This window comes from Mustela lutreola, chromosome 4 (genome assembly GCF_030435805.1).
Source record: "Mustela lutreola isolate mMusLut2 chromosome 4, mMusLut2.pri, whole genome shotgun sequence".
Taxonomy (NCBI): domain Eukaryota; kingdom Metazoa; phylum Chordata; class Mammalia; order Carnivora; family Mustelidae; genus Mustela; species Mustela lutreola.
The window spans coordinates 9,772,875-9,789,867 of record NC_081293.1 but is presented as its reverse complement, the minus strand read 5'-3'; the positions used below and the strand labels follow the sequence as shown (position 1 = coordinate 9,789,867).

Below are 16,993 nucleotides of genomic sequence, written 5' to 3'. Positions count from 1 at the left end.
CTAGGGAGATGCGTCCTGAACTATGAAGATCTATCAGAACTTTCCAAATTAGAAAGCAGTTATCTGCTTTCCAAAAATATTCACTGCTTAATTTGTCTTAGAAGGCACTTTGAGCTACAAACACATCACTTTACACCCCAAATGTTTTAGGATAGTGTCTATGCCCTCAGGAGAGACATCTTTGGGGCGGACTTGTGCGTTCCTGTGACAGTGACACAGCACGGTGGTTATCACACCTTTCGGGCACTTTCAGACGCTGCGGGGAAAAGCCTTCCAGGACCCACGGGCTCTCCAGTCTCTTCCCGGCACACCCGGCCCCCTGCCCCCCAGCCGCTGCTCCAGACCAAAGCTGCTACACATTCTTCTCCCAGACACTTCAGGTTTTATTTTAATGATTACAGAGGACAAAGCTTCCTCAGTTTTAAAAATATGAAGTTTGAAAACCACAACTTTAACGTAAGGTTTTCATGAATTAAGCTGCCATCCCAGGGCTGCACATTAACTTCCTGATTAACTCTTGGACAGGCCTAGGGTCCCAGGCCTTATCTTGATCATGGGTTTCGACAGACCCTCTATATTAGAAAAAGCAATAGGAATGACAGGCAGCACAATAAATACCTTTATATAATATACTATAAAAATGTGGCCATTCATCAGATGTCCACTGTACAGTGAAAAGCACTCATGGGATTATGGATATAAAATCCCCATGAAACGATACACAATAGACCACAGTCTCCGGGACAATCACTCTTCTTAGTTAATCCTAGGGGGGTTGGGAAGAGAGACTCCCTTTCAAAGCACTGATTCTACTGCACAAGACGCATGTCACAAACACAACGTAATTCCACTTGAAGTGTGGGCCAGGCTTTTCTCGGAACCAGTTCATGGTTTTATAGTCAGATCTGGGACTCCAAGGGTGGCACCTGGACACATTCTTAATTTTCTGTGCTAGACTATGGGTAGAACAGAGGTAACCAGACACCGGTGTGCTCTGAAGAAATGTGGTCAACTTCAATCCATAAGAGCCATTCTCAGCAGTCGCCCACACCATTGGCTGCATCGGGGACAGACACAGGTCATGAGGAAAGGCTGTGCTTTCTAGCCTGCATATGAGAGAAGGCCAGTTCCATCTCCCTGACCCTCGGAGAAGAGACAAGAGCAAAGCACGGCCCAGTGGCCCAGGAAGACCACCGAGGCTCGCTCTCTAAGAAATTCAGACGCCCTCAGCCGGGAAGCCCAAAGCCCTGACTTAGAGGTCACTCCATACACCTCGGAAGGACGTTTTCTCTTTTGGACAGTTAGGGCCATGGGTGTAGCCATCCTCCCCAGTCCTGGGATTAAGCCCAGAAAGCTTCAGCAGGAATTCTTCCTAGGGCCTGTACGGAAAACCAGGGGCCTTGGGAAACCCGAAATAAGTTGGGAGAGAGTGAATGGTATCACGCGTCCGCTCGGTGTCAGGAGAGAACAGGGTCCTTACAGGTCGCTGGTGCAGTTTGCCGGCTTATCCATCCTGTGTCCGTCCTTCAGCAGCTTAAAAAGTTCCTCCACCGGGATCCCTGGGTAGGGGGAGCCCCCCAACGTGAAGATCTCCCACATTAACACCCCGAAGGACCAACTGCAAGGAAGAGAGAAAACAGTGTTACCGACCCACCTGAATCCCCAAAACCCAAACGTACCCAGTGGATAACGTCAGCGCCCACTCACTTCTCCTGTTCAGAGACGAATGGCCCGAGCCCTGCTCCAGTTCATCCCACAGGCCCCTCCCTGCCCCGAAGGAGCATCCTTCCCAAATGAGGACGTGAGGGACGTTCCCTTGGAATTTTCCGGCAACAGACAACAGAGTAGGGCTGGGAAACCATCCCTCCATTTTTCTGGTTTTTGTTAGTGGAGATCTGGAGCGGTTGCTCTTTTATTCTGACCTTCTTAAATGCAGCGTTAGCCATGGGAGGATCTCAGCTCCTAAGCTGCAAAATTCTTCATGCTCTCGTCCAGCTTTTCCATCAGCCTCTGCGCCTGACACCCACCCTCCCCCCGGGGGGGGGGGGGCGCTGGGACCCACCAGTAGGGGCTGCTGACTGAATAAGGCCAGCAAGCCCTCCTGTGAGGTAAACAGCTGCCTGCTGTGGCAGTTGGAACATCTGAGAGCACAAAGGTTTCACCACGAAGGTCAGGAAGGGAGCGGGCACCGGGCTGGGGTGACAATGAAGGAATCCCAGAGCCCGAAGGGTTTCCTACAACAGAAACTGAAAGCATCTCACAGGGCACCCTGGGTACCTGACCTCGTGGAGGCCCAGTGGCCTTCCTGAGCCTCATTCAGGATGCTCGCCATTCCGGGGATCATCAAGCCAAGACTCCTGCATTTACCTACGTCCCCGAGACTCAAAACACACACCCTTCCTGGTTCCCTTCAGGTTTGGGGTGAGCAATGAAACTCTCCCCAGTGTTGTCTAGAGCAAAAGTGGGAGCAAAATGCAGGCAGCTGACTGCCTACAAAAATGGGTTTCAGAAAGCCTTTCTTCTAGGACTGCTAAAGGGGACCAGCAGCGACACCAGGCCTACCCCAGGGAGCCTCTTGGTCCCGTAAATAAAAATAGCCCAACTGATTTTTTTTTTAACTTTTTATTTTGGGCTAATTATAGACTCGCAGGAACTTGGAAAAAACAGTACAGAGAGATGCTCTGTACCTTCCCCCTGGTTTCCCACCAGGATAACTTCTTCCAACCTAATTTCCAAACCTGAAATTCTGAAATATCAGTTGAAGCCTGACCCTGATGGTATTTTTAAGTGTATCATAATGGAAACGTTATGCAGTTTTCACTCTATTTCTCTAATCTCATCAAGGATGGCAGGACGAGGTCAGATTTTTTCCGAGGACAAACAGAACAAGTGGGCCCCGTGGAAATCACCCGCCCCACTTGGCTTCTCCCTACAAGGACAAGCCCAGGATGCAGGGTCGGTGGGGGAGTAGGACACACCGGCCTCAGTAAAAAAAAGTTTCAGAATTCCTTCTTTCAGGGAGCAAAGAACACGCTGTGGGCCTGGCAAATGACACAGCAGCTCTGTAGTCGTAGATCCATGAGTAAGTTGGGGGGAGGGGGGAGCACTTCCGCCCTGGCAGGAGGAGGTTCAAAGTTACACACACACACACACACACACACACACACACCCGGACCCTGTGCACTTTGAAGCTGGGCAGATTAGCAACAGTGCACTGGTGACCAGCCTACCAGAAAATCCGCCCTTTCTGAGGCTGGCTCCTGCACCTTCCATCGATGTGTGAAATACGGCAGGCGCCAAAGAATGAAGAAGGGTGAATACAGTATTTTTGCAACCCAACCTGGCAAAGAAGCTGGAGAGCAGGGAGTTACTTACACGTCACTCTGGTGGGTGTACACGCGGTCAAAAAGGGCTTCTGGGGCCATCCACTTGACTGGAAGTCGCCCCTGCGGGTGTGGGTAAAAAAAAAAAAAAAAAAGGTAAAAACTGCTAGATTACAACCAGTTTACTTTTGCTTGCTCAGCAGGCTGTGTCCTATCTGAGAGCCGACACTGATTGTGACGGGTGCGTTCCCAGAGCAGAAGTTGGTCCCCGCGGGGCCCGTGTGTAACATGCAAAATGCACAGATCTGGGCACACGAGTAAAATGCCATTTCTTTGGACTCTCACGATGCTTGATCTCCCTCACACAGAGACACACTCTGACCATCTCCTGGGCAAAAATCAATCCAGAAACTCCCAAGCTCTAGTTTAGGCTGGGGAAGTTCTTGACAAAGAGCCTGATGATGCTTCTGTGGACAAGGCTGTTTCACATTTACTCCAAGTATCTTAAAGGCAGCTGAAATGTGCTTACTGAGAAGTTTGTCAAGAGTGTGGCCCAGGAACAGGGATAAAGGGCAGAGGAATGAAGGCCTATTATCTCTCATCTGGAACATTCCGTGCCACCACCAGCCCCCTCCCTTCCACCACAGAACCACCGTAGACTTACGTTTGTGGTCTTTTTGTAATAGTCTATATTGTTGATATCTCTGGCCAGTCCAAAGTCTGCTATTTTCATGACATTGTTTTCTGTTACCAAAACATTTCTGGCTGCTAAATCCCGATGAATACACTGAAATCAAGAAAGAACTCGTTTCAAACTATTTCAAAAATAAAGAGAAATCATTCTCACTTCTTACAATGCAGACAGAAAAATACATCTTAGGTCAAAAAATGGTATTTCTTTTCTAATTAAAGGTAACTTAAAAAACCAAGGCCCCAATAATTTCGAAGAGCTAAGATACACCAAGCTGCCGATTCTCTTTTACTTGCAAAGGACCAACAACACTGTCACCCTTCCCAGGAGATCTGTACTAGATTATTCTAAAAACCTTTTATCTCTACACTTACTCAGCCTTACACAGCCTTTACAGCCAGACTTTCAGAAGAGCTGTTTAAATTCCAATACCACATCGTCTTTACCTCCTGGTAGGTCTGCAAACACTCTCTTTCCATCCCTGCACCTCCCAAAAGGTTATGTGGAACCTCCAGTCAGACCCAAGGGAGCTCTTCTAACCCCTCGGTGTTTCCTTCTGCAACTCTGGACACTCCTTTTAAAAGCATTCGCGCTCCTTTTAAAAAACAGTCCCCGCCCCCTATCTTGGGTTCTATGCCATCCCTTCTCTTGGTTCACCCTCTCCCAGTCTAGCTCCTCTCTTCCCCTGTCCCTTAAAATGGAAGAAATAGCCCATTAATTTTGTATACTTCTACATATCCGCAGGGCTTCTAATCTTAGATACACACAAAAGATCTGCAAATTCCTACCTCTCTCCTAACCTTTCTCCTGGGACCCTAACTGTCGTCTTCCACAGGCTACGGGACATTTCCACTGTGACATCCTGTCAGCATCCCAAATTCAAGGCCTCTGCTTCCCCTCATTCTCATCTTGGGTCTCTCTCAGTCCAAGAGGTACACACCAGAATTCTCGGCACGCCCCTCCCCCGCTCTGCAGACGCGGACTCCCACAGGCCTCTGCAGTCTGTCCACCCCGCTCTGTCCCCACTTCTAGCCACACTTAGCCCAGGACATCACCACTGCCCACCCCCAGCCCCACGGAGAGCCACACGGCCGGCCTGACGGACTGGTCTCCACGCTTCCAGATCCAGCCTGGCCGCCCCTGCTATGCTCGCCACAAGCTGTGGTTCTCAAAGAACCCACCACGTCCTTTTCAGGCTTGTATCATGACCCAAGCCTGTCTGTCCACGCCCAGGTCTGGAGGACACCGGGCGCCACCTAGGTCTGCGAAACACCCGGGGGGGTGTGTGGCTAGGGAAAGGGGGGAAGAATGCAGACATGCTCCCTATAGGGCAGCTAATTCACAGTTCTGATACCTATTCTTCGGTCTCAGAAAGGTCTGGTCATGATAACTTCCATTTCTCCTTTCTGCAAATGACAGGCTTTGGTAAAGTGTTACACTTCAGTATCACAAAGCTTCATCATGGCACACGGTAAGGAGACTCGCCCATCACCATCCCCTATTTTTGGAAAAGGCAAAGTCTAAGGAAATGAACAAAAGTTCTACCAAATGTTTGGACAAGGGCTCCTGGCAAAGTTAACTAGTGGATGAAGGAAGGTTTAACCCAGCCACTTGACAAGGGTCAGACGGGGCTGCTTGTCGTTAGGGATGCCAAGAAATGGCCAATAAAAAGGAACAAGCCACACTCTCACTGAAGAATAAATTAGGAATTACTTTTTCCTACCCACCGCCCAACAATTCCTTGATTTTAGATGCTTCTGTGGTCCCCTGGATGGGCGAAGACCGGGAAAGGGAGAGCAGGAAAAGCCCGCAAGTAAGTGTGCCTGAGCCTGGCCAGAACGGAAGCAGGAAACGTGAGCACTCCCAGAAGCCGCCTGGGGAACCGGCCGGGGCAGGAGCCATGTTCTAGTTTGGAGGCCTCCTCAGATTGAACTTCCAAGGCCTCGGCCAAACTCTCCCGGCGGCGTGCTCCCGGCCGACATGAGCTCTGTGCATTTGGCAAGCTGTGTGGTCAGAAGACTCTGGATTCCCACACGCTGGGCTCCCACCACACATGAGGGCTCAACTCAAGAGACACCACAACAGTGACCTCCATCATTGTCTTGGCGAGAGGCAGGATCGAGTACCGAAGTCCCACATCCCACGGTGCTAGCAGATACCAACGCCCACCCTCTGGGCTGGACGGTAAGAGACTTGGAACCAACATACAAGAAAAAGAAAATAATTAACATTAAGCCAAATTCCCATCATCTGCAGAAATTGGAGCTGTTTTCCAGGGCAGAGCTGACCATTTACGTAACTAAGGCCCTCAGACCATTTGGCATCCATTTCCTAAGGAAGCAGAGAGCCACAGGTCACGAAGGAAAGGAAGACTAACATCCCTGGGGCCCAGACAGTGTGACGGGGGCCACTGCACGGCTGACTGACTTAAATTCCCAGGGCTCCCCATGAGATGGGTATGATTGTACCCATTTTACAGATGGGGAAGCTGGCCCTGCTTGTAGTAACAAAAACACCACCTACTCAGGTTTAACACTTTGAAGCAAGTCGAACTGGCTTTGGGATTTGGTAAAAAGCAAAATTAGTGTGCTTTGAACTAGAAAGCAAAGCTTTCATAATTTGTACAATGTTCAAATACTCCACATTACCTTGTTGTAGTCTATATACTCCTGGCGGTCTCTTTACTTGCCCACCCCTAGCTCGCCACCAACACACGCGCACACATGCACACGCGTGCGCGTACTTTAATGGCTCAAGGACAGACCCTGCATGTTCATGTCTACATTCCCAGCACCGACCGCGGAGCCTGACCCAGTAAATGTTTACTGAGCCGAATTCATTATTGCATTCCATCAGTAATGAGCCAGAGAGCTCACTCAACAGTTCCTTAAGCGGGCCTCCAGCAAGGTCCTGGCTGGAGGCTAGGAGGCGTGCGGACGCGCAGACCGGAATCTGGCCCCTTCCCTGCTTCTTCACCCTCCACCGCCAGGAATAAGCCTCCATCTTTGCAGGCAGTCTCCACTCGAGGGGACCATTCTTAAGATCTTCAGCTACCGCTGGCTTACCACCGGCTCTAGGTCCTTAACTACAGGCAATCTTCTATGAAGGGCTTTGGAACCCTTCAAGGCCGTAATGACATACAGCTCCATCCCTTCTAGCCCATTCTGTGTCTGCGAGCAAAGCCCTGACACAGGGCGTCTTATCAGTCCCATCCACACACACCCCACCAACCAGAGTGAGGCAGGGATTACCAGAGAGCAGCGAGGGAGGCTGGGGGGCATGGTGGGTACTTGGCCAAAGGGCCAAGCCCAGGACCAGTGACTTTTCTCTGCTCTGTGGACCTAGGAGTCCCCATCTCGGAAATAAGGACAATGACTTAGGCACACCTGGTTTCGAAGGGGTCCTGGCATCTCCGAACAGTCCTCAGAATCCTTCTCCTAAAATCGCCCCTATTTCAGACATGTTCTGGGGTTATGGAGGATACTGTTCGGAAAATGCTCGTCCTGTGCCTAGCAGATGCTGAGCTCTCAAAACCTGGTACTGATTAATAATGAGAACTGCCCCCTTTCACAAAATCCCTTCTTCCCTATATTCAACAGTTCCAAAGAGGAAGGATCTCAGAGTCCTCAGGGCTGGGGAGCAATGAGGGGAGCACACGGGCTCTACCAGCCAGGTGCAAGAAGACACATTGTTTTGCCCCGTTCTGGGCGGAACAACACTCTGCCTTCCAGAAACCCGTCCTGTGGCCTCCGTGAACCATATCCTGGCCTCCACTGCCATCAGGTGCTTTGAGCCAAGCTCGAGAAACTGAGAGCTCTTCCTACTCCCCCTCTGCTCTAACTCTCCCCGGCTAGAGGACCGCCCATGCCTGGGAACCACACTTCCTCTGCTGGCTCCCAAGGTCTCAGCCCAGGCCCCAGGGCTGAGCTTCAGCCCGCAGCTTCCTCCCGGCACCAGCCCTTGACTGGCTCTCCCTGGTGTTCAGAGCACCTGCCCAAGGGCCCACCAGGATCTCTGCCCACCGTCTTCCCCGACCTCTCGCCTCGGAGTCTTCCTCCTCCTGGTCCTACCGTCTGATCTCTCAGGCTGGAAATCACCAAGTATCCCAAGAGCAACAGCTATCCAAAATCCACCTTCTTCTCCTGTACCTGCAGGAGCCAAGAAACTCGAGCCCAACACACCAGCACCAAGCTTGCGACCCATCCGTTGTGAGCAGCGTCCCAGCGAGCCACCCTCAGAGCACAGACCCGCCCCCATTACCCCTGCCTAGGGTGCAGTCTGGAGGCCTGGCCCGGGGCCGTGAGGCCAGGAATGAGCTGGGCCTGCCTGTCTCCAGCCACATCTCACACTCGGCTCCTGGCTCCCGGCTGTCCCCCCGCGGGGGCGCTCCCCAGCCACCTTCCCCCACCAACCCCCCACGGACCTCCCACAATCGGTCTCCTACACGGCACACCTCTCCACCTTTCCCATCCTTATTTGTCTTCCCACACTTATTGTTGATTTCTCCTGCTGTCACCGGAGGTTCCTGCAGCAAGCGGTCCAAGGACTCCACCCATAGCGGCCACCCACTACGGGAGCCTGACCTAGGGCGCGAGGCAGGAGTCAGGAGTGCTCGGGAATGTTCGCTTGAGGGATAATCAAATGACCGAGCCAGCCTTCCTACTGCCTTTGTATTAATAGCAGAGCCACGCTATATCCAAGAACTGCTTGCCCCACCCCAGGCGGGGAAGGGTACAGAGTGGCCCGGCCCCCAGACCTGGGGGGTCACGCTCCCCAGGGTTTAGTGAGGAACATTCGAAAGCTACAGCCAAGGTGGAAGAGGACAACGACGGTCCAGGTGTGCGGGGATGGCTTGTCACGCCGGCTCTCTCCCTTCCCAATGTCCCCCCAACACACAGCTTTGTCCGCCTGAACCATTTAAAAGTGACTGCGCACCTCACACCCTTAACACGTCAACAATATCTCCCACCTTAATCCAGGACCACTCTCACCACCCCCAGATTGCGTATCAATCCGATCGTATTATACAATGTAGACCCAATTCAGGTTTCCACCGTTCCTGAATGTTCTCTATAAAAGCTGCTCCCCTTTCCTCCCCTGCCCAAGGCCCAGTCCAGGGTCACACATGCACACACGGTTATCCTGGCCATTAAGCCTCCCTTAATCTGAACTTCCCTCCCAGTGGTTTTTGTCTCTCACGACTTGGACATGTGGAAGTGATGTCTTGTCACATGTCCCCCGTTCTGGATATGACCCATTTCCTCATGTCGAAGACTTTTCAGTGGGGCCTGTATTCCCACACACGTGCGCAATCGCGGGCACAGAACAGTTCCCTAAAATCTACAGGTTAAGAGCTTTTCCCAGAAAAAAAAGAAATCTGAGGAAGTCTCCAACTCTGGACTCCCTCGAAAATAAAACACAAACAAAAAAGAAAATAAAAAACAAACCAAAAAAACAGAACATGTGGGAGCTCTGGCCACATTCCAACACAGCCACAGAAACAGCGGCTGAGGGACAGCCGCCCCTCCCTTCTCCCTGTGGCCGCATCCCTCACTGCTGTGACTGGGCAGAGCCATGACCGAGCCCAGGTCCCCAATGACATGGGGGCCACGCCCACAAGAGAACCTCACTTCTTTGGGGACCCAAAGAGCAGCATCAAGCCCCACCACAGGTAGGAAGGAACCCCACTTCTGCCCAAGGGGCAAGTTCTGCAACCCTCCCTCCCTGCCAAAGTGTGAGCTAAGGCAGGGGGTCCTGGGTCATCCAAAATGCCCCAGAGGACATCGGGGCACCTGTCTAACTGCTTCCAGAATAACTCAGATGTTTAAAGTTCCACTGCCAAGTGGCATGCTTGGAATGCAGACGGTTCACCTCAGGGGACCTGGCCAATTTCAAACCAGAGGGTCACCCCGCTAAATGAGACAAAATAAACCCAGATGACACCCAGAACCCCGTGTTCCTAAAATGTCCCCTTGCGTGATCTTTAGTCGTAGAATATTCAAGGCCCTTCCAAGCTTAAAACTATAAACACGACACCCAAAGTCTATGTCCAAAAACTCATCCCAAAACAAATAAAGCCCAAAAAACTCATCAGAATTAAAGGCAGCACCCCCTAACCTAGTTGTTCTGTGCGGAGAGCAGAATCCCAGGGGAAGAGACATCTTTTTTGCTCATCTCTGCCATGTCACGTCTGAGGCTGCTTTGGCTTTTAAAGAGCTCACCAAACCCCAACGTGAATAACGCGATAAATATTTTCCAGGTTGTACAAGACATGCAAGGGCTTGATTCAGCAAATGAGCACGTCCAAATCGCCTGTTTTCTTCACAGACCTTTCTCACTGGAATCCACCCAACTGAGGAGAATGTGAAAGACTCACTTTCTGGGAAGCCAAGTACTCCATGCCCCTCGCCAGCTGGTAGGTGCAGGACACCAAGTCCTTGAAGGTCATCTGCTCCTCGGGAACGCGGTTGATGTCATAGGAGTACTCCATCCCGGGCGGCCTGCGGGCTCGGAGGTATTCCCGGAGGTTGCCTTTCGAGGCATACTCGACGATGACGTAGAGAGGCCCTGCGGACGGACAGGGCAAGCTCGCTGAGACGATGCACCCAGACCCGCCTTGGGAAGCTCAGCCCAGTTTTGTTTCTGATAACCCAGCACTTTTTTTTTTTTTTTTAATTGAATCATACAGAAAAGCACACACAAAAACACAACACCTGCAACCACATCTTCCCCCAGAGATCACTGAGACTTGGGTCAAGACAGCCTCAGAAGTCCGAGTAGAAGAGACAGAGACACAGGGAGCATCCTTCCCTGCCATCCCCCTGCAGAGCAACGCTTATCATAAATTTGCCTCTTCCAGTTCACTTTAACCATCTGACATACAGATACGGATCAAGAAACAATGTTATTATTTTTGATCAAGAAACAATGTTATTATTTTTAATCGTGAATATATAATAGAGCTACAGCTAACATTTTTCCCTTACACCTTTATCCACATGGAACCCAATCAGACTGATAAAAATAAATCTAGATCGTTCCTTTTCTATTCCTATCTACATTCCATCACACAAACACTATTTTCCTACATTTGTGGGCACTGACATTGCTTCCAGGTTCCGGCTATAACACACAGCGCGCCTTTCTGTGTCTGCTTCCCGACACACACGTGCCGCCCTCTCTCCGAGGCATGGACCAGAGGCCGGCAAACTACAGCCCGCAGGCCGAATCCTGCCCACGGCCTCTTTCTGTGATTGAAGTGTACTGGCACACAGCCAGGCCCATTCATTTCTGTACTGTCTGTGGCTGCTTTCTCGCTGCACTGGTAAAGGTGAGGAGTTGCCACAAAGATCCTAACGGCCACAAAACCGAAAATATTTACAATCACCCTTCCCAGAAAGTCTCCCAACTCCTGGTATAGACCTAGAAGAGAAAAGGCTGAGGCACAGATAGCCATCTTCAAGTTTACAAATTATCGTCAAACTGATTTCCAAAGTGTCAGCTCTCCAGTGAGGGAAGGCAGAGCCCTCTCTCCTCTAAGGAAGGTGATGTGTCCCTTCGTCCGACTCGGTCCCTGTCCCGCACTACTGGGAGCTCAGCCAGCGAGGCCCACAGCAAGACAGGACTTCTTCAATCCCCATTTTAAGGGATTTGCTAACCATAACACTGGGTCTTTTTTCTTTTTTTTTTTCCTCCTAAGATTTTGTTTATTTGAAAGAAAGGGAGACACAGCATCAGCAGGAGGAGAGGCAGAGAGGGAGGGACAGACAGACTCCCCCCTGAGCAGGGAACCCAATATGGGGCTCGATCCCAGGACCCCAGGATCATGACCTGAGCCGAAGGCAGACTGTTAACCCACTGAGCCCCCTAGACGCCCCCCATAGGGTCTTATTTTGAAAAATCCCTCTTAGCACTACAGAACAAAAACATAAGGAGACTGTCATTTCTAAACACCCTCCAGGTTATGCCCTAAAACCAGCAGGACTCTAGAAGGCCCTCCCATTCAAAGCCTCCCAACGCCTACCTTTCCCCCGTCCCCCTGTACGGTCACAAAGTCCCCTTTGTGTTCATGGCCAGGAACATCTTCCTAAGGGGATTTGAAAGAGAACTTTAAACATGCCCTTGAGGTGCCTAGCAGCAAGATCCAAAAGTCCAACCGTTTCTAAAATGATGTTAACACTGAAGCTCAAATTATTTGGATGAAAGCATTTTTTCCTCCTACTCACCATCCTGAGTACAGGCTCCAAGGAGATTTATGATATTTTTGTGTTTTCCGATCATCTTCATCATCTCCATCTCTGACACTAGATCAGAAAGATCTTTCTCTGTGGCATCATCTACAAACATTAGGTAAATTAAAACCCAGTTAGTAGTTTCCTCTAACCCATCGACAGCTGCGGCCAGTTGCCAGAAACTTAGTGGAAACAGCGTGAAATTGAATTTTAGGACCAGAAAACACTTTCTAAATCATCTCCCTCATTTTATTGGTAAGGGGGCAAAGGCCCAGACAGGGAACTGCCCTGATCCGTGTCCAACAGCTAATTTGGGGTCAGTGGGGTCAAAAGTCAGGATGAGAATATAGGCCTCTGATGCTAAGACCAATTCTTTTCTAGCAACCCTCCCGAGTGTGGGGGTGTTTCACTTTATCCTGAAGCAAGTCCACCTTCTGGCAGATCTACGGTGCCTCCAAAACACCGTATCGAACTTCAAGGTGCCTGAAAGCAACTGGGAGGCCGACAGAAAGAAGAGGAGGGCGAGGGGAATGGGGCTCCCCAAATCAACAGACTTTCTCCAGACCAAATGCCACTGATCCGAGCCCTTACAGAAGTCACAGACAGGTTCAGAGGGCACCTTGGAAGTGTTTACAAAAGTGTGTGTGTGTGCATTTTGAGCAGGCAAAGTTTCATGCCTTCCAAAGGGGTCTCTGAGTCCCAACCTAAAAAAATAGAAGTTTTATAAACCTCTGCTCCCCAATTTCAAGAAAAACACCTTCGGTCCCATGTTCATGGGCTCATAGCTTCTGGAGAGTGGCAAGACTCTTCCCCATGGGCCTCCCTTCAAGTTCATTTGATATGAAAAACTCTGCATTTACTTAAAAAAAAAAAAAGGGAGAGAGAGAGAGAGATAAAGAAATGCATAGGAGCCACGTGTCCAAAGGTTTTTTAACTTCACAAATGAATGAGCAACGCATTGGGTTGGAGCACGGGGAGGGCTGTCCTGATGAGAGCCACCCACTGCCTTTAAGAGTCCCCAGGGTCCCCACAGGGCTCTGGGGCCAATGCCCGCCTCCACCCTTAAAGGGAAGGCCAGCCTGATTATACCCAGAGAAACAAACACTCAGATCTCTAATTCTGAGCTCCAAAAACCAAACAAAAGTTCAGCCAAGAGAGACTGGAAGCCTAGGCCTTCCCCACGTTGGCCATGGTCGGTGGTCAGGGGCTGCTGAGGCTGGCTGTTGGGGGCACACAGCTACCTACACCTGCCACACAGGGGGGCGAGGGCACAGGGGCGGACCCCAGCCATGCAGGACAAAAGCCAGAGGGCCACCTCTGCTGGTGCAGCTAAGCCGAGGCACGTGGGGCTGCTGAGCACCGGCCTCCCTCGTATCAAATCCCAAAGTGGAAGGGCTCAAAACACCCAGGCTTCCCAAGGAGCCATTCAGATCAACAGCTTAAAAAAAAAAAGTTGTTTTTTTTTAAATACCATTTCCACCCTGCTACCTCCCCTCTTGGGGAAGGACAGGATGACCATCACAGACAGCCCACAAAAGAAAGAAAAAGCCTAACTCCGGGAGCATCCACGATGGGACAGGCACCCACATCCAAGAACAGGCATCTCTGCCTGGACACACGGGAAAAGCTCCGTCCTTTCTCAGCCCCCAACAATAGGGTTTATAAGAGAACCATTCCCTGGAACTCCTGTCCTAAGAGAATACCACGGAGCTGACAGTTGGAGGTGCTGTAAGCTCCTTGGCCGTGAGCATGAAGCAGGGCCGGGCGGTCATCCCACGAACGCCATGGGACATCCACATCACACAGTAACTGTTCACATGTTCCAGAAGGTTCTGCCGGGCCACCAATCCCGCTCCTTCCCTTTCAGCTCTCCAAGGGCTTCTCCCAGACCAGTGTCTATTCTGCGTTGTTCCTCTTACAAAAGAGGTAGGTCCTCCTCTCCCTACGCCTCCTCACTCCCTCCCAGAGGCCAACCTTCCTTCGTTTGCAAGTTAAATTCCGCATCCCCAGACTCATCTAAAGGAACCAATCACAGGTGAGTTGATTTTTCTAAGCACATACAGATATAGTGGAAATAAAAAAAAAAAAAAAATCACGGTCCTCCACAAGGAGCTGACCAAGAACAATTGGGGACGGGAAGCCGCCCCTTTCTAACAAAACTGGCTTTTCTTTCTTGGAAGTGCACGCAGCTCAAGATAAATCGTCTGTCCAGGACGCTGATTTATACTGAAAACTTCTCAACCCCTGGGTCAACTATGTGCTCTCTGACCCCCTGCCATGATAGAGTTCACATGCCACAAAAGGAACATTCTTGATAAGGCTTCTCCCCAACCCCCCGCCCGTCCCTCTCCCCACGTACCTTTCAACATCTTCACGGCCACAGTGACTGCTTCCTTGGGCTTCTCTTTGTCAATCCCCACCGCCTCAGCCATGACCACTTGCCCAAAGCAACCTTCCCCTAGAGGTTTGCCCAGCGTCAGCCTAAATGTGTAAATAGGGGATTAGCGCAGAGCATCTGGTGAAGGGGAAATTCCAGAACGAAATATAAAAATCTTTCAGCGGCTTGCAAAAGCATGGAGCATTTATCATATGGAACTAATGAGGCCGGAGTATACACGCGCTTGAGTATTTTCTTAGTGACGTTGTAGAGAATGTCAATTACGGGCGGGACAGCTATTAAGTTTCACATTTGTGTTCACGATTTATTTTCTTTGTGGAAGGTATCCTTGCTAGTGAGGCGGTCAGCGTTCCTAAGTGCTAACAAGGAGGAGCTTCTGATCTCGGGCCAACTGAATATTCGTAATTTAAAATGTCTTAAAGAAAAACTGTTAAAGCTGTTCTTCTTTTTTGGTCTCTGTGAAGTGATGTCTTTAAAATCACTATTATTCAAATACCAGTGGATTTTACGGTCACATTCCTGGCCAAGTTACATGATATGAATCTTAAATGCATTTCAAGGAATCTCTAATTTTTCCCTAAAGGACAAAGACATTTCTAGAAATTGAGGGAAATCTTTCTTGACCTAACAGTTTAGAAATCCTTGACTACCCAAATTGTTAATGAAGAAAATCCAGAGTGAACACGATAAACGATTTTTCAAATTTCTAAGCTCAGAAGCTCGGTGCCTGTCCAACTAATGGCCACATATTGTCTTTGGACATTCTAAAAGCCGACAGAACGGTGAAATCCTTGGAATGCTTATGAGTGTGTGTGTGGATTTCACTTAAGCACAGAAAAGCAAAGTATTTAGCAGCTCTTAGTAAATATACTGTATTTATGGTTAAGTACACAATGGTTTACAAAAGCTAAGCAAAGACTGAGGGCAGCGTACACTAGGCTGAGGTCATTCTGTTTCTCTCCTGAACTAAACTTAAATTTAATATCTTGGCAGAAAATAAACATTTGCATTGGAAAAATGGCTAATTTATGTCCCACTGCCCTGTTAGTACAAGCACAACAATCCTTTCTTTGTGCCACCTCTGTCTCCAATCTAATAAACCGCTTCTAAATAGCCTTCATTCACTGGAAATCTGCCCCACCTACATTTGTGCTCAACTCTGTTCTGAAACGCTTAGCACTCACATTTTCCACACTCAGGACGACCCCCCCCCCCGCCCAGGTGGGAGTGGATGGTTAGGCACACACAGACGTCCACTGTTGACGGCGTCACGGGCGGCAAGCACTGTGGCCCGAACCCGGGAGCCGTCATTTCTTAACGTGCGATCACAGCCGCCCAGGTCAGTCCGCTACGCACAGGAACGTGCGCATGAGCCCTCCTGCTTATACGCCGAAAGGAGGGAGCGAGGTGGCTTCGTGAGAAACAGCCCTGTTCTCTTTCCACACTCCCCAGGTAAGGACACCATTCTTTGTGTTTCTCTCTGATGTCTCCTAGTTATTGTTCAAAAACCAAGTGAATGGTCTCTCTACTACAACACACGAACACACTGGAAATGACCTCCATTAACCCTCCTGACAGAGTGAGACCTGGGCAGTTATTTTTGATTCTAGCTTATGATGCACATTAGTATCTCCAGATTGGCTCCTGGGAAGCAAAAGTGGCGTGGAGTTGTGGGAATCAAAATCACGGTGCCCTATAAGCTCCCTCTCCTTCCAAACAGAGCTCGTCAGACCCAGGCTCTGGAAAAGCTTATCTTGGTACCTCTACATTGGTGGATGAGTTTCTTCTGTTTTAATTAAACACCTCTCTGACCTAATCTCAGGGAGATACTGCCAATGTCAAGACCAACGGTGAGTAGGAGCTCTATAGAAGCAAGGCAAGAGCTTGTCCCAGTTGACATGATGTAGATGGAGATTTCCACCTTCCACTAGTACCACGGTTCAGACTAGAGGGACTGCAAGTGGTACCCAGAAGTGAGCTGAGGGCCTTGAAGGACCATCAGACCGTACTGTAGAAGGTAGGTCTAGAAGCTGGTCCCGCCCGGAAGACAGAGGGCTGGGAGCACAGGGTCTGCCTCCGGCACTCTCTACCTAGCACCGCCATATTGTTGGGGTCTATGGTTCAGAGCCCCTAGCTTACTACATGAAGAAGAGAGCAAGACGGAGAAACTCATGAGCCCAGAACCGTACTCAGTCCTGTGAAGGCTATAGCATGGTCATCATTTTATAAACATGAAGTTCAGAGAGTCAAGTTTGCCCAGCCACTGGCTAGCTGAGCAAGGGTTCAAATCCCACCCAAGACAGCCCAAATACACAGGCCTGACAACAAATCAAGACATAAAGACTCCCCA

At 50.0% G+C, this 16,993-nt stretch overlaps 1 protein-coding gene across 16 annotated transcripts in view; it reads right to left on the bottom strand.

Moving 5' to 3' along the window:
- The window catches only part of FGFR2 (fibroblast growth factor receptor 2), a 102,277-nt gene that overhangs the window by 5,095 nt on the left and 80,189 nt on the right, over positions 1-16,993 (bottom strand). For all 16 annotated transcript variants that reach the window (XM_059173015.1, XM_059173005.1, XM_059173000.1 and 13 more), the window contains 6 exons: positions 14,605-14,726; positions 12,240-12,350; positions 10,391-10,581; positions 3,988-4,110; positions 3,376-3,446; positions 1,481-1,618 (listed from right to left, as the gene is read on the bottom strand). In XM_059173015.1, coding sequence (XP_059028998.1) covers positions 1,481-1,618; positions 3,376-3,446; positions 3,988-4,110; positions 10,391-10,581; positions 12,240-12,350; positions 14,605-14,726 — 756 coding nt within the window. The remainder of the gene's footprint in view (positions 1-1,480; positions 1,619-3,375; positions 3,447-3,987; positions 4,111-10,390; positions 10,582-12,239; positions 12,351-14,604; positions 14,727-16,993) is intronic.